The sequence below is a fragment of the Eurosta solidaginis genome, chromosome 1, assembly GCF_040869045.1.
Source record: "Eurosta solidaginis isolate ZX-2024a chromosome 1, ASM4086904v1, whole genome shotgun sequence".
NCBI classification, from domain to species: Eukaryota; Metazoa; Arthropoda; class Insecta; order Diptera; family Tephritidae; genus Eurosta; species Eurosta solidaginis.
In genome coordinates this window covers 253,004,633-253,028,211 of record NC_090319.1, presented here as the reverse complement: position 1 = coordinate 253,028,211, position 23,579 = coordinate 253,004,633, and the positions used below count along the sequence as shown (strand labels likewise).

The window sequence follows — 23,579 nt, the reverse complement described above, 5'->3', positions numbered from 1 at the left end:
ATTAATATTCGCTCATCCACTTTTTTATTCACTGCTTTAACTGCAAGCTCAAGTTAAAAATATTATTGAAAAGATTATTTAAATAAATTAAGCTGATAATAATAATGTAGCAAGTTCTAAGTTTTTTCTATACTTGTAGCAAGTGCTTATCTGCGTTTTCAGCTTTTCGTCTACTTCTCTCTGCAACCTCATACGAGTTTCCTTCTTTCTTTTGCTCCTTCACTTCACACTTTGCCAATTTATTTTTGCATCTTAACTCTTTACGTTCACTGTCAATTTTATTCTATCCAAGATTTATAATCAACTCAATATCTACATACCTATTTAAATCTCATAACTCGGTTCAACTGGTAGTTGTTACAACACTTAAATAATTCTTAAGCAACCGTGCTATTTTAAAGTTAAAACTCCACATATTTTTTTTGTTCGGCCACTTTTTCGCACTTATTACTAACAGCTGTACTCTCCCACTGTTTCGTTCTTTTTGTAGGTTTCTTGTTCATAACTGAATTTACTCTAATTCACTTTCAATTTTTAACAAACTTCGAAATTTTCTGCTTTCTATCCATCTTTTTATCATTCGCTGCTAACCAACTTGCCTAAAGTTTTGAATTGATTTATTGATAACGTATTATATAAATATTCATATGTATCATGCGATAATCTTATGCTGCTACATACAAAGCAGTTGCTGTTTACTACATTACTTACAATCACCATAACACAAATACAACAAACTTACGTCAGCATACACTCACAATTTGCATAAAAAAATACAAACAATATCCAATAAACTAATATTCAACACAGCAAATGCAACTCTTGCAAGCACTCCCGGCGACGACACATCTGCACCAGTTGCACCACTCAACGCCGCAACCACCACTAACAGCATCCGCTTATCAAACATATGCGGCCAACATGTTACAGCAGCATCCATCACAACATCTACAACAACAACAGCACCAATTTCAGTTGCAGCAACAATACCATTTTCAACAGCACCACCAGCAACAACAACAACAACTACAAATGTTGCAAACTTACATGCAGCTGCAGGCCAATAATCTAGCCACGGCGACTAGCACGCCCACCAAATATCAGGCTGCTGCAGCAGCCACCGCCGCCGCTTTACAGCAACAGCCACAAATGGTATCACCTCCACCACAACAGCAACAACAACAGTATTATGCAGCTGCAGGCGCTCCGCCGCACCATCTTACTCTAATTCCGGCGGCAGCATGTAATGGCGCTGCTGCAGTCGCTGCCGCCATGTTGGCAACGGCCAATGCCACAGCTGTGGCAAATGCCACCAACTACAACAACAATCTGCCCGCCTCAGCATCCGCAACACCAACCAACATCAACAACAACAATGTAAATAACATGCTTAATCTATCTGCAAGAACTAGTTCTCGTATCGTAGCTAATAAGACTGCAACTGCTGCCGGTGCCGGCTATGGTTTTATCGGTGCCATAAGACGCAAATCTGGTTATAGGTCAATTGGTTTCTCACTCATGTCACGTTGTGTGACACGTAACAGTGGCAATGGAAAAGCTAGCAACTCCGTACTCCTCCAACACCAACATAACGGCAATACATCTAATGGCCATGGCGGTGTAGCGACTGCGGCGGTGGCAGCAGTTGCTATTGACTGTCGCGGCGCTGATGAGTTACACTTTGGTGCCACGTCAGCTAAGTCGGTGCTATATGCCGCCAATGTCGCCCAATCTATGGAGGAGACCGAGTTGAAGGATAAAAATGGGATTACTGAATGTGTTGACGGATCTCTAAGCGTCGAAAACAAAAATATGTCGACTGGCAGCAGCTGCAGCTCTGCGTCTTCTAATTGTTCTTCTATGTCATCGCCAAGCTCTATTACTACTACTACTACTACTAGTACTACACTCCACTTAACTTCTCCTAAAAAGGTTTGTGTCTGACACTTGAGATGACTAGATTGCTCGCTTTTTACTTAGTTATCTCTTTTTACTTCATCGTGTATTATAAGTAGTTCTCTTTCAATTACTTAATGGCTAAAGCATGAGTAGATACTAATAAGTTGCCGAGAAAATAAGTTGCTTAGTGTTGTCTGTCTTCGGCCCAGTTTTTCAGTGCGACTTTAAACTCCAGTCAAAGTTGACTTGAGTTTAACCCTGCCACTCTTACCACTTAAGCTTAGATGAGCAGCAAAATTTTATGTTATCGAATAAAGTGGCCAACCAAAATCTAGTCCACTTTAACCAGAGTTTAGACTCGCACTGAAAAACCTGGCATTCGTGGTAAAATTTTAATTTATTCCAACTAACAGCTTCCATATTTTGCATTGTATTCTTTTTCATTTTCTTTAACATATCTGTGTCCTATTACTCACTCTCCGAATCACAATATCATATGTACCTACATATGTATGTTCTAGACTAGCCAAACTCACTGTTACAGGTCATCTCTTGATACGAAATAAAACGCTCTAGTGTTTGTTCAACAAAATAAAAATCATTATTTTATTTTACAAAGAAAAGCCGAAATTTGATGAAGAAGAAGAGAGATACTTTCCCAAAAATTTTTCACAGAAAAATGTTTTCGCATTGTGTCGTTATTGAAAGTTTCGAAAATAGGTCTATATTCGCATTTAGCTATGTTAAAATGTATTTTCTTTGTCAAAATATTTCTTATGGATCTTTTAGTCTAGTTTGTTTTCTATGTGCATCTAACTTCCATAATATCTACAAAATAGCAATATATTTGTGTTTTTACTGTTACGGATGTTGTATACCTTGGTGCTTATACACAAAATATTTGTATTAAGCATATCGCCAGTAAATATTGTTGAAGTACTTTGTTCCAAATATATAATTACTATTTTATGTCCTTAACATAAAATATGCTAAAACTGTGCCCTCACTGCTATCAAAATTTCATTTTCCACTGATTGACTTTTAAATCAAGAGTCCTCGATGTCAAACGCTACAAACGGGACACTAACCCTTAATAACCTTAGTATTTTTGTTTTTCCAACGGCTGACTGGAACCAAATCTCAGTTGATGTTTTAAAAACGCCCTAGCTAAGCAAACTTTTGAAAAACGCCCAAAATATGAATTTCTTTGAGAACGCCCTTTATCATTTACTTACATACGCCCTATTTAGGGAATTTTATTGAATTTGGATAAGGGACGTCCTATTTGAAACGTTGCTTCAAAAACGACCTATAGTAACGACTTCAGCGGAAGCTCTTAAACGAAGCTCTGAGATAATAACGTGCTTTTGAAAAACCTGAGCTACGATGTCCACCAATAAAATTTAAAAATAAGTAGTCCCCTTTTAAAATTAAAAGTTTTTAATTTTGCATCATTACCAGGGCTGTTCAAAAATTTGTATATGGAAGTGCAAATCACAATACAAAATTATATGTATATTGAAACATTTTAAATAAAAGAAAAAAAATAATATTTTAAATGTTTAAATAATTTTGATGAATGAATAAATTTTGAATTAAAATTTTTCTCAGTGCTACGATATTTTTTGAAAAATTGTTTGGTGTCAATTTGTTAGTGTAAATTTGAATATCATACCGCAGTGCCTTGCCTTCATATGAAAGGGCTTTTTCTTTGCACTTTCATATGAAATTCAGGCACTTTCATATGAATCGATTTTATATATGGGAGTAGTATGAAATTTTTTTTTATATTCAAAATGTGAATTTTTATCTGTGCCTATTTTTCAGGGCAACATTTTTCTAAAAAAAAAAGAAAAATCATCAAAATGTAAATAACTTTAAATTATTCGCTAAAATCAATGTATTGCTCGATACTGCTTACCAACCCTTATGTATTTTTTTTTCTCAAAGATCTAGATAAATTTCTGGGTATTCACATCAGGTGGGATTATCTATGGTAGCAAAGGTAGAAAAAGGGAATGCCCTCAATGCATAATATTTTTTTTTAAATAGAGGGAGAATATAACAACAACTCCCAAGCTGTAATCGAGTCTCTTCCCCATATGGGCTGATTTTTCCACTTGTGCAATTTGAGGAGCTCCTTCTAACGAGAAGAACTATACGTACGATACGCGAGAGGTACCCACCAAGTAGGTTTACTGCCTTCATAACACCTTTATTTTGAAACTTTCGGGAGCGGGTTGACCAATAATCGACGCACTGTGGACAAAAAAGGTCTCCGTGAAATTCACAGGTAAGGTCTACCTGCGTCCAGCTGCGATTTCACTTTTTACATCAAATAAAGTGAAGCAACCTTGGGTATAAATACGCGCTTGAGCAGGTATAGGCAAAAAAAAGGCGAATTTAGTAGGTCACTTTTGTGGTTGGAATTTGTTAATAAAACCACATTTTTCGGTTACAAGCTGCTTAACATACTTGGAGCTCATTTCCATAATTTGAGTATATAAAGCAATGTTTAAATAAAAGATCCATTTTTTCTATCACAACAAATAAATTATTTAGTACTTAGGTTTGTTATTTTATTGAAAACAAGTAAGGAAGGCTAAGTTCGGGTGTAACCGAACATTACATACTCAGTTGAGAGCTGTGGAGACAAAGTAAGGGAAAATCACCATGTTGAAAAAAGAACCTAGGGTAACACTGGAATGTGTTTGTATGACATGTGTATCAAATGGAAGGTATTAAAGAGTATTTTAAGGGGAAGTGGGCCATAGTTTTATAGATGGACGCCATTTAGGGATATCGCCATAAAGGTGGACCAGGCCTGACTCTAGAATTTGTTTGTACGATATGGGTATCAAATGAAAGGTGTTAATGAGTATTTTAAAAGGGCGTGGGCCTAAGTTCTATAGATGGACGCCTTTTCGAGATATCGCCATAAAGATGGACCAGGGGTGACCCTAGAATTTGTTTGTACGATATCAGTATCAAATGAAAGGTGTTAATGAGTATTTAAAGAGGGCGTGGGCCTTAGTTCTATATGTGGACGCCTTTTCGAAATATCGCCATAAAGGTGGACCAGGGGTGACTCTAGAATTTGTTTGTACGATATGTGTATCAAATGAAAGGTGTTAATAAGTATTTTAAGAGGGCGTGGGCCTTAGTTCTATACGTGGACGCCTTTTCGAGATATCGCCATAAAGGTGGACCAGGGGTGACTCTAGAATTTGTTTGTACGATATGTGTATCAAATGAAAGGTGTTAATAAGTATTTTAAGAGGGCGTGGGCCTTAGTTCTATACGTGGACGCCTTTTCGAGATATCGCCATAAAGGTGGACCAGGGGTGACTCTAGAATTTGTTTGTACTATATGAGTATCAAATGAAATGTGTTAATGATAATTTTAAAAGGGAGTGGGCCTAAGTTCTATAGGTGGACGCCTTTTCGAGATATCGCCATAACGGTGGACCAGGGGTGACTCAAGAATTTATTTTGTACGATATGAGTATCAAATGAAAGGTGTTAATGAGTATTTTAAAAGGGCGTGGGCCTAAGTTCTATAGATGGACGCCTTTTCGAGATATCGCCATAAAGATGGACCAGGGGTGACTCTAGAATTTGTTTGTACGATATGAGTATCAAATGAAAGGTGTTAATGAGTATTTTAAGAGGGCGTAGGCCTTAGTTCTATATGTGGACGCCTTTTCGAGATATCGCCATAAAGGTGGACCAGGGGTGACTCTAGAATTTGTTTGTACTATATGGGTATCAAATGAAAGGTGTTAATGAGTATTTTAAAAGTGAGTGGGCCTTAGTTCTATAGGTGGACGCCTTTTCGGAATATCGTTATAAAGGTGGACCAGAGTTGACTCTAGAATGCGTTTGTACAATATGGGTATCAAATGAAAGGTGTTAGTGAGTATTTTAAAAGCGAGTGGGCCTTAGTTCTATGGATGGACGCCTTTTCGAGATATCGCCATAAAGATGGACCAGGGGTGACTCTAGAATTTGTTTGTACGATATGAGTATCAAATGAAAGGTGTTAATGAGTATTTTAAGAGGGCGTGGACCTTAGTTCTATAGATGGACGCCTTTTCGAGATATCGCCATAAAGATGGACCAGGGGTGACTCTAGAATTTGTTTGTACTATATGGGTATCAAATGAAAGGTGTTAGTGAGTATTTTAAAAGTGAGTGGGCCTTAGTTCTATAGGTGGACGCCTTTTCGGAATATCGTTATAAAAGTGGACCAGGGTTGACTCTAGAATGCGTTTGTACAATATGGGTATCAAATGAAAGGCCTTAGTTCTATGGGTGGACGCCTTTTCGGGATATCGCCATAAACGTGGACCAGGGGTGACTAGAATGCGTTTGTACAATATGGGTATCAAATGAAAGGTGTTAGTGAGTATTTTAAGAGGGCGTGGGCCTAAGTTCTATAGATGGACGCCTTTTCGAGATATCGCCATAAAGATGGACCAGGGGTGACTCTAGAATTTGTTTGTACGATATGAGTATCAAATGAAAGGTGTTAATGAGTATTTTAAGAGGGCGTGGGCCTTAGTTCTATATGTGGACGCCTTTTCGAGATATCGCCATAAAGGTGGACCAGGGGTGACTCTAGAATTTGTTTGTACTATATGGGTATCAAATGAAAGGTGTTAATGAGTATTTTAAAAGTGAGTGGGCCCTAGTTCTATAGGTGGACGCCTTTTCGGAATATCGTTATAAAAGTGGACCAGGGTTGACTCTAGAATGCGTTTGTACAATATGGGTATCAAATGAAAGGTGTTAGTGAGTATTTTAAAAGGGAGTGGGCCTTAGTCCTATGGGTGGACGCCTTTTCGGGATATCGCCATAAACGTGGACCAGGGGTGACTAGAATGCGTTTGTACAATATGGGTATCAAATGAAAGGTGTTAATGAGTATTTTAAAAGGGCGTGGGCTTTAGTTCTAAAGGTGGACGCCTTTTCGAGATATCGCCATAAAGATGGACCAGGGGTGACTCTAGAATTTGTTTGTACGATATGAGTATCAAATGAAAGGTGTTAATGAGTATTTTAAGAGGGCGTGGGCCTTAGTTCTATAGGTGGGCGCCTTTTCAAGATATCGCCATAAAGGTGGACCAAGGGTGACTCTAGAATTTGTTTGTACGATATGGGTCTCAAATTAAAGGTATTAATGAGGGTTTTAAAAGGGAGTGGCCCTTAGTTGTTTATGTGAAGGCGTTTTCGAGATATCGACCAAAATGTGGACCAGGGTGATCCAGAACATCACCTGTCGGGTACCGCTAATTTATTTATATATGTAATACTACGAAAAGTATTCGTTCCAAGATTCCAAGGGCTTTTGATTTGGCCCTGCAAAACTTTTTCATTTTCTTCTACTTAATATGGTAGGTGTCACACCCATTTTACCAAGTTTTTTTCTAAAGTTATATTTTGCGTCAATAGACCAATACAATTACCATGTTTAATCCCTCTTTTCGTATTTGGTATATAATTATGGCATTTTTTTCATTTTTCGTAATTTTCGATATCGAAAAAGTGGGCGTGGTCATAGTCGGATTTCGGCCATTTTTTACACCAATACAGAGTTCAGGTAAGTACGTGAACTGAGTTTAGTAAAGATATATCGATTTTTGCTCCGGTTATCGTGTTAGTGGCCGAGCGGAAGGACAGACGGTCGACTGTGTATAAAAACTGGGTGTGGCTTCAACCGATTTCGCCCTTTTTCACAGAAAACAGTTATCGTCCTAGAATCTAAGCCTCTACCAAATTTCACAAGTATTGGTAAATATTTGTTCGACTTATGACATTAAAAGTATCCTAGACAAATTAAATGGAAAAGGGCGGAGCCACGCCCATTTTGAAATTTTCTTTTATTTTTATATTTTGTTGCAACATATTATTACTGGAGTTGAATGTTGACATAATTTACTTATATACTGTAAAGATATTAACTTTTCTTTTAAAATTTGAATTAAAAAATTTTTTTTTTAAAAAGTGGGCGTGGTCATTCTCCGATTTTGCTAATTTTTATTAAGCAGACATATAGTAATAAGAGTAACGTTCCTGCCAAATTTCATCATGATATCTTCAACCACTGCCAAATTACAGCTTGCAAAACTTCTAAATTACCTTCTTTTAAAAGTGGCCGGTGCTACGCCCATTGTCCAAAATTTTACTAGTTTTCTATTCTGCGTCATAATTTCAACTTACCTACCAAGTTTCATCGCTTAATCCGTATTTGGTAATTAATTATCGCACTTTTTCCATTTTTCGAAATTTTCGATATCGAAAAAGTGGGCGTGGTTATAGTCCGATATCGTTCATTTTAAATAGCGATCTGAGATGAGTGCCCAGGAACCTACATACCAAATTTCAGCAAGATACCTCAAAATTTACTCAAGTTATCGTGTTAACGGACGGACGGACGGACGGACATGGCTCAATCGAAGTTTTTTTCGATACTGATGATTTTGATATATGGAAGTCTATATCTATCTCGATTCCTTTATACCTGTACAACCAACCGTTATCCAATCAAAGTTAATATACTCTGTGAGCTCTGCTCAACTGAGTATAAAAAGAAATCAATAAATACAAGTTTATTATTTATTATAAGTAATACAGTTATTTCATTTAGTAATTATAATCATATAATTTTCGTTTTTACATCTTTTTAAGATTTATCAAATTTTAAGATGAGTTTTGAAGCACCCTTTATGTATATTTATTTTAGAGCTTAGGCTTTGGCTATAGAGTAATAAATTTTTACAGAAATCAATAAAATTGGTAAAGCGGTTATTAAGATAAAACTGTTTATCATAAGTGTGCAGTGCTCAAAATTTTATTAGTTGTTCATCTTTGGCTCAAATACAATAATATTGAACAAATTTTAATAATTTTTCTTAATTAAGTATTAATAAAATATTTGGTTTTTGAATTTTCTAAAATATGTAAGTGAATTTATACAAACGAATTTTCAGGCGTGCTTATACACATACTTATCCCCTAGCGTACACATTTCACTCTTATAAGAGTATAACATCTTAAAAGAAGTAATGCGTCCATCAAGTTTGGTGGAGATTGATAAACTTGCTACTAAGACAAAACTTTAAAACATAAGTGGGTAGAGCCACACCCCTTCATACAAATCATAAGTTTATCTGACTTCATGTTCAAATACATCCTCGTAAAAAAAATTCAAACTTTGTTCTTCAGTTTTAAACAAATTTTTTAATTTTTTTTTATTTTTCTAAAATTTTTTAAATTTGACGAATTATTCAGAAGCACCCTGGCACACTGTATTTTAAATTGTCCAAAGTCTAAATAATTAGCTTTCAGGTGCAGTATAAATCTTTAAAATATCTTCATTAGTTCAAAAGTTATGATTTTTGCAACGAAAAGACCCAAAAGGCGCCATAGTGCGACGTCGGCGATGTCATAGCGTTACCACCGACCGGAAAACATCTTTCAAAATGCAGACGAATTGCTGCAGCCGGCAGCGTGCCTCAAGGAAGTTAGTGAAAGCGGTATCAGGTCCTAATAAAATACCTACGAAGTTTATAATGCTAACTGCACAGAGATGTTTTAGCACATGTTTCCCAATTCCTTCAAAGCACGAATCATTGTGGCTGATTTTCATTCCAACTGCATTTCTGTCCACTGTATATGGCAGTTTCGCAACAAGTCCTGTTTCGCGATAACTGACGCAGATTGGGAGCACCAACGAAGTTCAAGTCCCCCTCCACCTTTCTCTCCCAACTCAGTGAAGGTAGCCCCCTTCCTCTGCTTCCAAACTGCGGTGTCAATTGAAATAATTTATATGGTGGCTATGGCAAGAAAATTAAAGCCTTCTAAAGTAACGTCTCACGACAGCTACAGAGAATGGGGAAGGACTGTCTTATTTACAGCACTACACAATAAAGATTAAAAAGATACAAACGATTTATTCTATTAAATAATTTAATTGGAGTTCTTGTTTGACAAGAAATCAAAAATAAAATTTACTTTATTACCAAACGGTTTGATTACCTTAACTAGAGTTGACCGGAAAGAAATAATTTATTTAACGGAGTTTACCACAATTATTTGATTAGCCTAACATGAACTTATGAAAATGAGCCTACCTTTCTTAAACATTCATTCTAACTTCTCTGTGATCCAGAGACTTGAAACCTAGCACACAGCTTGCGAGTTGATGGCACTACAATTCGTGGAAAACAAAATGGCGCCAGGAGGCAGACGAATCGAGATAAACGAAAATCCCTGAAAATACCTGAAAAAAAACGCAGGGAATCTTGCAATCGATTTTTGAGTAACTTCCCAGTGAGCTGGAGATATGAAACTTGAGGCGTAAGTCAGAACCCGGTGACAACGCAATAATTTATCAAAAAAATGCCGCTAGGTGGAGCATGAATCGAGATACTAGGAAAGTTAATTTTAATTTGGGAATCTTTAAATCCATTTTTAATTAACTTCCCGGGTACCTAGAGACTTGTAACTTAGCACATAGTTCGAGACTCGGTGGCAATACAATTTATAGAAAACAAAGTTCCGCTAGGTGGCGTGCTAATTGAGTTATCTACAAATCCCTGAAAAACGAGGGCAATCTTGCGATCGATTTTTGAGTAAGTTGCCGGTGAGCTAGAGACTTGAAACTTGGGCCGTGGGTCAGAACTCGGTGACAATGCAACATTTCATCAAAAAAAATTCGCTAGGTGGCACGCGGATCGAGATAGTAAGAAAACAAATTATAATTTGGGAATCTTTCAATCAATTGTTTACTAACTTCCCGATTACCTAGAGACTTGAAACTTGGCACTTAGTTAGAGGCCTGGTGACAATACAACTTATAGAAAACAGGTTGCGCGCTAGTCAAGATAACTGCAAATCCTTTAGAAACGGGGGAAATCTTGCAAGTACAAAGTAGCATTTTTTGGAAATCGCTGGACTTCAGCTGATGTTGTTACTGGTTCCCATTTAAACGAAGTCTTTTACTATTTCGAGATTGTGGCGTAGTTTCCAAGGCGCAAATGCGCTGACTCTTTGCTTGATGACAGCAGGATCTTCGTTTTGTGCTCATTCACCATAAAACCCATCTATTCCGCTTCTTTTCCAGTTTGTAGTAAGCAAAACTTACGGCGCGCTTGTTCAGACCGATGATATCATTGCCGTCATCATACGCCAGTAGTTGTACGCTTTAATAGAGTATTGCTCCAGTGTGGTTAAGTTCCTCAGCTATTATAATTTTATCCAGGATAAGATTTAAGAAATCGCACGATAGGGAGTCATCTGAAACTTCGTTTAGTTTCGAACTGCTCGTAGAGCTCCTTACCAATTCTGACTGAGCTGATGGTGTTGCTCAACTTCATTTTGCACAGCCGTAAAAGTTTTGCGGCATATAGACAGCTCCTTTTCATGCTGTCCAAGGCGGCTTTGAAATCGATGTAGAGGTGATGAGTGTAAATTCTTTTTTCGAGTAGAAAGTGCAAATAGATTTTTAAAAAATTTGATAAAAAATTTTAAGGACTACCTTTATATAAATGGACCTAAAAATAGAAGGCAATTTTTCCTTTAATACAGACATAGTCTTGTTGAATTTTGACTAAAAAACTTTAAAAATAGCTCTTGTAAAAGAATTTTGGGATTTAAAACTATGAAGGTGGAGCGCAATCTTTCAATTTAAGGCAAACCATGTACTTGAGATTAACTAATTGATTATTTAAAATTTAAGCACGCACTCTACCTTTACAATTTTAAATGCCAAAATTCTTTTACAAGAGCTATTGTTAAAGTTTTTTAGTCAAAATTCAACAAGACTATGTCCGTATTAAAGGAAAAATTACCTTCTATTTTTTGGTCCATTCATATAAATGTAGGCGGTCACCGTGGTGTGATGGTAGCGTGCTCCGCCTATCACACCGTATGCCCTGGGTTCAACTCCCGGGCAAAGCAACATCAAAATTTTAGAAATAAGATTTTTCAATTAGAAGAAAATTTTTCTAAGCGGGGTCGCCCCCCGGCAGTGTTTGGCAAGCACTCCGGGTGTATTTCTGCCATGAAAAGCTCTCAGTGAAAACTCATCTGCTTTGCAGATGCCGTTCGGAGTCGGCATAAAACATGTAGGTCCCGTCCGGCCAATTTGTAGGGAAAATCAAGAGGAGCACGACGCAAATTGGAAGAGAAGCTCGGCCTTAGATCTCTTCGGAGGTTATCGCGTCTTACATTTTTTTTTTTTTTATATAAATGTAGTCCTTAAAATTTTTTATCATCTTTTTATTCATTTTTAAATATATACGAATATATGTATGTATTACATAATACATTAAGTTGACTTTAACATACATACTTACATATAAAATACAGAATGTGGTGAAAATATTGGCCTACGAAATATTTGGTTTCTGGGGAAACGTAAAAGGAATTCACTCAATATCTACAATGTGTATGTATGTATAGTTCAAGTTTTTCAATAAATTTCTACCAGAAACTACAACTTACATACGACTTTTTGAAGTACACTTATCGCGTTTACTTCTCACCATTCTGTGTAAAATATATCACGTAATCGTATGTATGTATGTACCCGGCAACAAATCTGCATTTGAGATTGGAAATATCAAAAAGTTTTAGAATAAGGTTCTATAAAACTGAAATTATTAATACGTAGCAAAAGTGTGAGAAGAAGTTTGGCCTTATGCTCTTTGAAAATATAGTTTGTCAAATTCTAATGCTTAAAGCCGTTTACGAAAAGCAATTCTAGCAAATTTCTTTCAATGTCTATGCTTATTAAGCACATTATCAAATTCGTTTTGGTATGAAAAAAAATACATATATTTCATGTAGTGTACATTTTTAAATTTAAAATAAACTTCAACATCAAGTATCAGAAAGAAACAGTTCATTTACCAAAACAGCGTAAAATAAATTTTTAGATATCTTAAATTTGATATTGAGCAGTTCTTTATTGCCATAGCTGGAGTTCAAGATAAGTTGTCGCCTTTGAGAACTGACTATAGTCATGACGTGTTAGTCCTAAGCACAACAGCTTAAACATTGTTTTTACATAAATATTGTGATAATTTAATAAAAAATAATGAAAAAAGTACTAACAAATTGCACAAATAGTAAGTCACATACGTATCCTAACGTAAAATAGAATATTCAAAATGGTTATGGATTTGGCAAAAAACCAAAAGATATGAGTGTTATACTACTTTTAAAAAGAATAGTCAGTTTGGCTTAAACAAATTTGTGGAAACTGTCATTCATTACTCGTGTACAGTAGCAGGAGTATGATACGTAATTTAGTCATTACGTTCTTGCGGTTTCTTTGGTGAGTAAACGTCAAAAGCGTGTGTGGATCGCATGCGATGAAATTAGATCAAATGAGCCATTTCGGAAATGCGATTTGTTGGAGGAAATGCGTCACATTTGAAGTTTTTCACCCAAAACGGCGAATTTGGTGTAGTGTAAATTTATGTAGCATAATATTCGATTACATTGATTTACATAAGGTTGGTTTGATCGGCTAATTTATATGGATATGAATATGTCAAATATAACTGTACTTTTATTCCTATTGTTATTTTCACGACCGTTTCTAACTTCGCAAATATTTGCGAAAATAGGACGTGGCACTTACTCGAATAAAAAATTTAACCTGAAATACTTAATCAAAAAAATTACAATGGAGCCTGAAAAAGGAGGCTAAAATTTTGGAAAGTAAGTAAAGGATAACAATTCAATAATTTCGTAAAAATCAGGTTAGACGTTAATGGAAAAATTTATATTTCCAAAAAGGAAGGCTCAAATTTATGGAAAAACCATTGGAACAGTGGTTAGGCAAATACTCCGATCAAATTTAATTCCATTATTACATTCGTCGGCTTAAAGTGCAAATCTGCTAAGTGCCATTAATTTCAAAAATTACAAAAATAAAATCTATTGGCCATAGGATCAAGCAGCTCTGTCTCTAATTCCTTATTTATTTTAAGCGTTTACACAATTTTTTGTTTAGTATGTGTGTATGTATTTAAATAATGTGCGATGAATGTCTGTCAGTTGGCTAAAATTGATTGAATTGCGTTGTCTAGTATTCGATGGCTGTTAGGTGTATATATGTACATACATACATACCTATGTGCATATGGCAAACCGCAAACATACGTAACTGAGTATATTTGTATGTTCGTACTTAAGTATGTAGGGACAGAGTGATAATGACTTACAATATTTGTGGCTATAGAGCTAACTATAGCCATTAACCTGGGTCGATTTGTATGGACGAAAGTTACCGATATCGCGTCATCGATTTTTCGATAGGATTTAGACTCAGGAAAAAAAGTTCCACTACGCATACCCAAAAAAATAATTTTCGAACCTGCGAAATTTTTTTTTTTTTGATTTTTGATTTTTAAAGTTTTTTTCATGACCTACTAAAAAAGTTTTTATATGTATACATGAAAATTTTACAATAAGATGAAACTTTTTTTAGTAGATCATGAACAAACCCTTAAAAATCCAAGTCGAAAAAAAGTTAAAAAAAAAAAAAAAATTTTCGCTGGCTCCAAAATAATTTTTTTGGGTATGCGTAGTGGAACTTTGTTTCCTGAGCCCAAATTCTATCGAAAAATGGATAGCGCGATATCGGTTAATAAATCGACCCAGTCTAATAGCCATAGCTTGTGTTGTCGTTTGTTGTTGTTCTGATATGTATTTGTGCATTCATTTTCATGTATACATACGTATTTTAGTATATGTGACCTCAATAAGGTCTGCCATTGGCAGCCCGTTCTGCATAGTACCGAATGACAAGCAGTATTTGCGTACACGTTGCACATTTACGTATAAAATTACAGATTTCATGGTTTGCCATATTGTTGTTTGTTTTTGAAAACGCCAGTTAAATGGTGCAGCCGACGGGAGCTATGCAATTTCGAATGCATTTTTAATGCAACAAGGATATGCAAAAACGCACATAGCATAGTTTGTATTAAAATCAAATATCTTGATTAGTCACATCGCGTGTTATAAAAACTAGCTTAATTGGTATTGCCAAACAGTGTATGAAAGAAACAATCTGTAAACCGTTGTAGTTATTCAAATCTAAGTAGAATAGATATTTATGAAAAAGAACAAAGCAAAACATTTTTTTTAATAAAAACCTGTTTACATGTTAATTTTACACTCTCACCTCTCATTGATAGCGTTGTTTTTAAATGATGTAAAAATCATCCACCGTGCGACCGGCGGCCACCGTAGTTTTATGGTAGTGTGCTCCGCCTACCACACCATATGTCCTGGGTTCACACCCCGGGCAAAGCAACATCAAAAATTTTCGAAATAAGGTTTTTCAATTAGAAGAAAATTTTTCTAAGCGGGGTCGCCCCTCGGCAGTGTTTGGCAAGCGCTCCGGGTGGTAGGGAAAATCAAGAGGAGCACGACGCAAATAGGAAAAGAAGTCTGGCCTTAGATCTCTTCGGAGGTTATCGCGCCTTACATTTATTTATTTTTTAAAAATCAACAAACAATTTTAGTAATTAATTTCAAAATAGGTGCTATTAAAACTGTAGTAAGTAAACAGAATTTGTATCTATGAAACGAAAGTTCACTGTGTATGGCAAGTAGCATTTAACATTTAGTTCAAAAAGTTCAATAAGTATTTGTTTTGGATATGCCATGATAAACAACACTGGATAACTGTTAATGCACACGTGCTTATGTAGGCACACATATCTACATTAGGGTGGTATTTTTTGATCTGATATAAATTAATTTATTTAAATTGCAAAAAAAAAAAAATGGAATTAAGCAAAAATTTAAGTGTTTTTTACTTCCTTTTTATTAGGTCGGTTGAATGTTCGGCCGCTTTTCATACAAATCTTGCAATCGATTTTTTAGTAACTTCTCATTTTGCTACAAACGTGAAATTTTACACCTCGGTTAGAACACCGTGACAATGCAACAAAAGGGAAAAAAATTCACGGATCGAAATAATTAGATAAGAATTTGAAATTTTCAAACCAGCTTTTAAGTAACTTCTCGATGAGCTAGAGACTTGAAATGTCAAACTTAATTCAGAGGTTGATGACAGCCGATGTCACGATACAAAAAGATTCGCTATAGGGTGCATGGGATGAGATATTTAAAAAAATCTTACGAAACGGATGGAATTTTGGGATTGATTTTTATGTAAGTTCTCATTGAGCTACAAGCGTAAAACTTAACAGATAGGTTAAGACACCGAGAAAATGCAAGAAAAGGAGAAAATAAAAATGAAATAAAAAAATTTTAAGCACTTTCTTCATATAAATGGACAAAAATCAGCGAAAATGTCTCCTTATATAAAGAAATATTCTTGCTAAACTTTGATCTTTAAATTTTGACATAGACATTGCAAAAATATTTATGAGAAGTAAAAACATGAAGGTGGAGCGCAATTGATTGACTAATAATATCTCCTTTCCTACCAACTTTCCAATCCAAATAATTTGTGCTCCACTTTTATATTTTTACTTGTCATAAATATGTTTGCAATTTCTATGTCAAAATTTAAAAATTAAAGTTTTAGAAGAATTGTCTCTATATATGGAGGCATTTTTCGCTGATTTTTGTCCATTTATATAAAGGAAGTGCTTAACATTTTTTATTTTATTTTTTTAATATTCAGTTTTTATCAACTTTAAAATACGCGAACACTTTGAAACAATGCACTTTGGGTAATGTTTACCATCAGAAACAACGAAACAAAAAGTAATGGGTTATTTCACTTATAGCTAAGCTTGTACTAATTGCCAATTATTACCCTTTATTGTACAGAGAAAACCGAATATATTAGTTCAAGGGTAATAAAATGTGCCTTCTTTCCCTTAATTAAAGTTCGCGCTTTCTCGAAAATTCCCCAATATATCATCCTGTAACCTTGACTACCAGATAATTTTTGGCTTTTTTATCATTATTTTTGATATTCGAAATTCAAGAATTTTCTAAGAAATTCGTTTATTGAACCTTTCGAACACTTTAAATTGAAGTTCTCAAGCTTTCAACAGAAGTACGGCACACTCTCATGCACCGCCACGCATAATTCAATAGTTATCGCATTTATTATTTAATTTTTCTAATTTAAAATTGAAATAAAAGTAAGTAAGATTTAGTCAATGGTGGTTTGTAAAATACACATTTATATTGAGCATAAATGTTATAGTCATGCTTTATAGACATTAAGTAAAGTGGAAGTTTTCTTTGCCACCAGGGTATATAGTAATAATCATACATATATATTATTATTATTTTATGTCCACATGCAGCCTCTTCGTTCTTAGTTCACTCTCCCATTTCTTATTCAGTCTCAAACCAACCACTAATTTCATATACAAATTTGTGAGCGATTGACTTCATTTGGTGTTGATTCATTCTGAACACCGTAGCTTGGTTCTTCTTTCTTTCTTTTTCTACAAATTGGTGTCCTAAATCATGGGTTAAAGTGATTGCTCTTCCGCTTACGCCATGAGAACGCAATTGTGTGCTGGAATAAAGATAGGATTGTTTGAATTTGAAATTATATTTTGAAAATTATTGCTTCAAGACTTCAAGGAGAACACTTAATGTGATATTTTCAGAAAAACATTTTTTTGGAAAGCCTGTAGCGATCGTCAAAATGTAATTTTATTCTGATTATTCGAAAATTGCCAAAGTTTACCATTTTCTGATGGTACTAAAATTTTCACAACATAATTTCTCTAAAAACCTTGCTATAAGTTTGTATCCTATCTATATATACCCGTCTGGTAAAAATTTCTCTAAATTTCTAAATTCTTTATTTTTGTTAATACACCGTGGTATCGGGGTGGTGTGATAGCCGTCCACACTGAAGTTCTTATATCCAAGTACTTAAAAAAACATTCTTCTCACACTCACAGTATAATTTGAATACAAAAATTTACTTTACTCATAAACATATTCATTCACAAAAGTTCAACATATGCTTTTTCCGCACAATACAGCAAATGATTAAAAATTCTGTAAATTCTTGTGACTTTACAAGTCCCAGTATAATATCAATTTGAAATTTTTTTGTTTGTATTATTAAAATTACACAAATTAAAGGTTTCATTGACTTTCAAAGAGAAATAATTCAAGTCATTAGCGTAAAATTAAATTAATGACAGTGCAAAATATCATTGCTTGATCACAGGATATTCATCAAAATAATGAGTTTATGTGAACACTTAATCATATGTTTCAGATTCCCATTGAAAATAATTATGCAGAAAAAATAGAATATATGTTAAGTTAAAGTATTAAGAAATAAATGCACTCGATTTGATTGGAAATTCATAGTGGTGTAGATTGCAAAGACTGTGCCAAAATATGCTTCCTTCATCAATCCAAAGCACGGGCTGATTGACTGTGAAAGCTTTTAGTTGAAATGTAGCTGAATGCGCTTTATTGATCTCTATCCACATTATTAACTGAGATCATTGAGAGTTGAAGCAATAGAAAGGATGTACTTAGAAAACAAAAAAACTTAATGCCTGCAACCAGGAGGCCAAACATTTCCAAACAAAATCAGACACTAAAAAAGCTACATTTTTTGTTCACTTTTTTAAGGATTTCTTTTATGTGGAATTATACGAATAGAAAATATGAATTAAGTCAAGTGTCCATTTTTTAGGTTGGGTGTTTGATTGCGTATCCATTTATAACTTGTGTGTCTGTTTATGTGTTTTTAAAAACCTAAGGCTATTGTTTAAATATGTACATATTGAAGCATTAAACGATTTAAGCGAAAGCTTTGAAGCGAAAAAACCCCTCTTTGGCTGTTGTATACAAATAGGCGTTATGCATGCGTACAGTTATGCGAAAAAGTGCATATGTGTGAGCTGTTTGCTTGCTTGCTTGTATGAATGTGTGGATGTGAGTTGGTCGACTAGCGGCATTTTGCATACAGATGATTAATTAAAATTCATTTGTGACAAATAATTTACATACGATTTTTCAATTAGAGCGAAAAGCTGGAATAGCAAAACATACATTCAACAGCGCTCTTTACAAATGTACACTTTAAATACCCTGTAGGGCTGCCCACCACTAATTCTCTCAATTCGACTTTGTGTGCAACAACTGCCATTACTAAAGTACGACAATGGACACCTTCGTATAATGACTTTCGGAACAACAAATTGCGGTGAAAAGAAGTCGTTAGTCAAGAATCGTTAGTAAATTCTAACACCGGTTCCATTTTTATCTGCTAATTAATATAAAGTGTTAGTCAAAATAAGATATTGTAACGATTTTGGGAAATTCTTGATTATTCTTCAGGGTCTAGACTTTTCGCGAACAGTCGTCTTGAATAGTTGTTTATTTATTTCTAATTTCTGTATCTCATATTCATTTGCTGCATATATGATATCTCTCTGTTGCCTTCTATGTGTGTGTGTATATTATGCCTTCTGTTAATGTTGTGCATTTATTACTAGCCGCATAGTGACCTATCGAATCTGCATCTTTTGCCACATTATTAATATTGCACTTATGAGCCAGCCCAGTTTATTACATAATTTCGGATTTCATGTATTTGTTAATAGCTTCGGGGTTTCTCGAGGTATACTACCATATTTCTTTTATTTAAAGTTACTTAGAATTAGTATACATATAACGAGATTATCTTCTTTCCTAATCGTTAATTAAATAACTACATTTCCCATATAAACTTTTCCTTTCGATAATCGGTAACTGTGAACAAATTTTAGAGATGCCGGTTTTTTTCTAGACAAAGTGCCACCTCTAGGGCGCCACTAAAAAGAGAAACATGAAAATTTGGCAGCTAATAATCTATCACCTATTGACGATTTATTGTAGATTTGTGCATGTTTAATGGTGGTCTTATTACGCCCTTACCTTGTTTACTTCAACCTGTTTGTTTGTACACAAGGTTGTCATGACGAGGTAATACATTTGTGTAGTTCCTGCCTTGACACTGACAAAATCATTTATGCTGGTATAAATAATTTTCGTGGCACAAAAATTCCTAGCGGGTATGCAGCTGCAACAATTTGTATACTCAGTTGAGAAGAGCTCACAGAGTATATTAACTTTGATTGGATAACGGTTGGTTGTACAGGTATAAAGGAATCGAGATAGATATAGACTTCCATATATCAAAATCATCAGTATCGAAAAAAAATTTGATTGAGCCATGTCCGTCCGTTCGTCTGTCCGTTAACACGATAACTTGAGTAAATTTTGAGGTATCTTGACGAAATCTGGTATGTGGGTTCCTGGGTACTCATCTCAGATCGCTATTTAAAATGAACGATATCGGACTATAACCACGCCCACTTTTTCGATATCGAAAATTTCGAAAAACCGAAAAAGTGCGATAATTCATTACTAAAGACGGATAAAGCGATGAAACTTGGTAGGTGAGTTGAACTTATGACGCAAAATAGAAAATTAGTAAAATTTTGGAAAATGGGCGTGGCACCGCCCACTTTTAAAAGAAAATAATTTAAAAGTTTTGCAAGCTGAAATTTGGCATTCGTTGAAGATATCATGATGAAATTTGGCAGGAATGTTACTCCTATTACTATATGTATGATTAATAAAAATTAGCAAAATCGGAGAACGACCACGCCCACTTTAAAAAAAAATTTTTTTAAAGTCAAATTTTAACAAAAAGTTTAATATCTTTACAGTATATAAGTACATTATGCCAACATTCAACACCAGTAATGATATGGTGCAACAAAATACAAAAATAAAAGAAAATTTCAAAATGGGCGTGGTTCCGCCCTTTTTCATTTAATTTGTCTAGGATACTTTTAATGCCATAAGTCGAACAAAAATTTACCAATCCTTGTGAAATTTGGTAGGGGCTTAGATTCTAGGACGATAACTGTTTTCTGTGAAAAAGGGCAAAATCGGTTGAAGCCATGCTCGGCTCTTAACACGATAACTTGAGCAAAAATCGAAATATCTTTATTAAACTTAGTTCACGTATCTGAACTCACTTTGTATTGGTATAAAAAATGGGCGAAATCCGACTATGACCACGCCCACCTTTTCGATATCGAAAATTACGAAAAATGAAAAAAATGCCATAATTCTATACCAAATACGAAAAAAGGTATGAAACATGGTAATTGGATTGGTTTATTGACGCAAAATAAAACTTTAGAAAAAAACTTTGTAAAATGTGTGTGACACCTACCATATTAAGTAGAAGAAAATGAAAAAGTTCTGCAGGGCGAAACCAAAAGCCCTTGGAATCTTGGCAGGAATACTGTTCGTGGTATTACATAAATAAATAAATTAGCGGTACCCCACAGATGATGTTCTGGGTCACACCGGACAACACTTTAGTCGATATATCGAAAACGCCTTCACATATACAACTAACACTACTCCCTTTTAAACCCACATTAATATCTAAATTTGATACCCATATCGTACAAACACATTACAGAGTAACCCCTGGTCCACCTTTATGGCGATATCTCGAAAAGGTGTCCACCTATAGAACTAAGGCCCACTCCCTTTTAAAATACTCATTAACACCTTTCATTTGATACCCATATCGTGCAAACTAATTCGAGAGTCACCCGTTGTTGTTGTTGTTGTTGTAGCGATAAGGTTGCTCCCCGAAGGCTTTGGGGAGTGTTATCGATGTGATGGTCCTTTGCCGGATACAGATCCGGTACGCTCCGGTAACACAGCATCATTAAAGTGCTAGCCCGACCATCTTGGGAACGATTTATGTGACCACGTTAAACCTTCAGGCCATCCCTCCCTCCCCACCCCAAGTTCCTTGAGGAGCTTGGGGTCGCCAGAGCCTCGTCTGTTAGTGAAACAGGATTCGCCGCGGATAGGTGAGGTTGACAATTGGGTTTGGAGAAGCTATATATTGCGCTGGCAACCTGAAGGGTTGCGCTACACAGCCCCTTGAATCTGGCATTTTAGTCGCCTCTTACGACAGGCATACCTACCGCGGGTATATTCTGACCCCCTAAGCCGCTGGGGGGGGGAGAGTCACCCGTCGTCCACCTTTATAGCGATATCTCGAAAAGGCGTCCACCTATATAACTAAGGCCCACGCTCTTTTAAAATACTCATTAACACCTTTCATATAATACCCATATTGTACAAACAAATTCTAGAGTCACCCCTGGTCCACCTTTATGACGATATCTCGAAAAGGCGTCCACCCATGGAACTAAGGCCCACTCCCTTTTAAAATACTCATTAACACCTTTCATTTGATACCCATATCGTGCACACAAATTCGATAGTCACCCGTCGTCCACCTTTATGGCGATATCTCGAAAAGGCGTCCACCTATATAACTAAGGCCCACGCTCTTTTAAAATACTCATTAACACCTTTCATATAATACCCATATTGTACAAACAAATTCTAGAGTCACCCCTGGCCCACCTTTATGGCGATATCTCGAAAAGGCATCCACCTATAGAACTAAGACCCACTCCCTTTAAAATACTCATTAACACCTTTAATTTGATACCCATATCGTACAAACAAATTCTAGAGTCACCCCTGGTCCACCTTTATGGATATATCTCGAAAAGGCGTCCACATGTAGAGCTAACGCCCACGCCCTTTTAAAATACGCATTAACACTGTGAGGACCAAATAAAACACCATTAATTTGGCCCACACAAAACGACCCCACAATATATTCAACACAGCTTCAACACGACTAGCAATCACAACACTTAATAGCAACACAACAAACTAACAAGTCCCAGCAACACAACGAGCGTTCGCAACATTTAATGGCAACACGGTAACCATGACAACGCAACCATTTGAGCTAGCAACACCAAACACAACAGCTATAAAGGAGCGACACAGCAGTACAGCAGTTAGTTAGCACGGAGCTGTGGTCGTGACCGGAGCTACCAGGGGAGTGTCCTTCGAAGGTATCGGTTATACCATCCGGAGTGAGTCGTGGCCTCAAGTGGTGAATGTGTCGGTTATACCACCAAACACCGCTTGAGACTTCGTAAGCAACGGCCCTACCATAGTAACGCGCACCCGCGAACAGGCGACGTCCGCCCGCCTGCGCCGACGGTGACCGCGCCACCGCAGCCATACGCAAGCATATGACGTTGGCCGCAGCAGTCACGCCAACATACGACGCGGGCCACAACAGCGCTACGTAAACACACTACGCTGGCCGCAACAGCACTACGCAAATATACTACGTTGGCCACAGCAGAGTCACGATAACCTACGATGCTGGCCGCAACAGCGCTACGCAACCGCACTACGATAACATACGACGCTGGCCGCAACAGCGCTACGCAAGCATACTACGTTGATCGCAGCAGAGTTACGCAAATACACGACGTCAACCATACTAGAGTTACACACACGCACGCAGACGTACCGACATAAGCTAGCCGTACGAGAGAAACGCTGACGCAGGGCGTCAAAGAAACACATTTACACACACCCAGGCAACGACCAGCAAGGCGTCCAAACGGGACGATCCTGACGGGACACGAGGACCGTTAGCCCTCCACTATTCATAGAGCAAGCATAACGCGAAGTGAAGAACATATGCATAACTTTCTTTTATTACATTCTTTTCATTATAGTTATAAAATATATAGAGTTAAAGAAATAAAGTGAATTATATGTGAAAA

At 36.1% G+C, this 23,579-nt stretch overlaps 1 protein-coding gene across 6 annotated transcripts in view; it reads left to right on the top strand.

Moving 5' to 3' along the window:
- Positions 1-23,579, top strand: part of heph (polypyrimidine tract-binding protein 1 heph) — a 973,663-nt gene that overhangs the window by 494,048 nt on the left and 456,036 nt on the right. The window contains exon 3 of one of the 6 annotated variants that reach the window (XR_010948829.1): positions 811-1,932. The exons of 2 other annotated variants lie outside the window; for them this stretch is intronic. Coding sequence is in view for 3 of the 4 variants with exons in the window: in XM_067760369.1 (XP_067616470.1) it covers positions 922-1,932 (1,011 nt within the window). In the remaining variant the exon portion in view is untranslated. Of the gene's footprint in view, positions 1-810; positions 1,933-23,579 lie in introns of those variants that run through there. 3 more of the 6 variants (XM_067760369.1, XM_067760371.1, XM_067760370.1) reach the window with 3 other exon arrangements.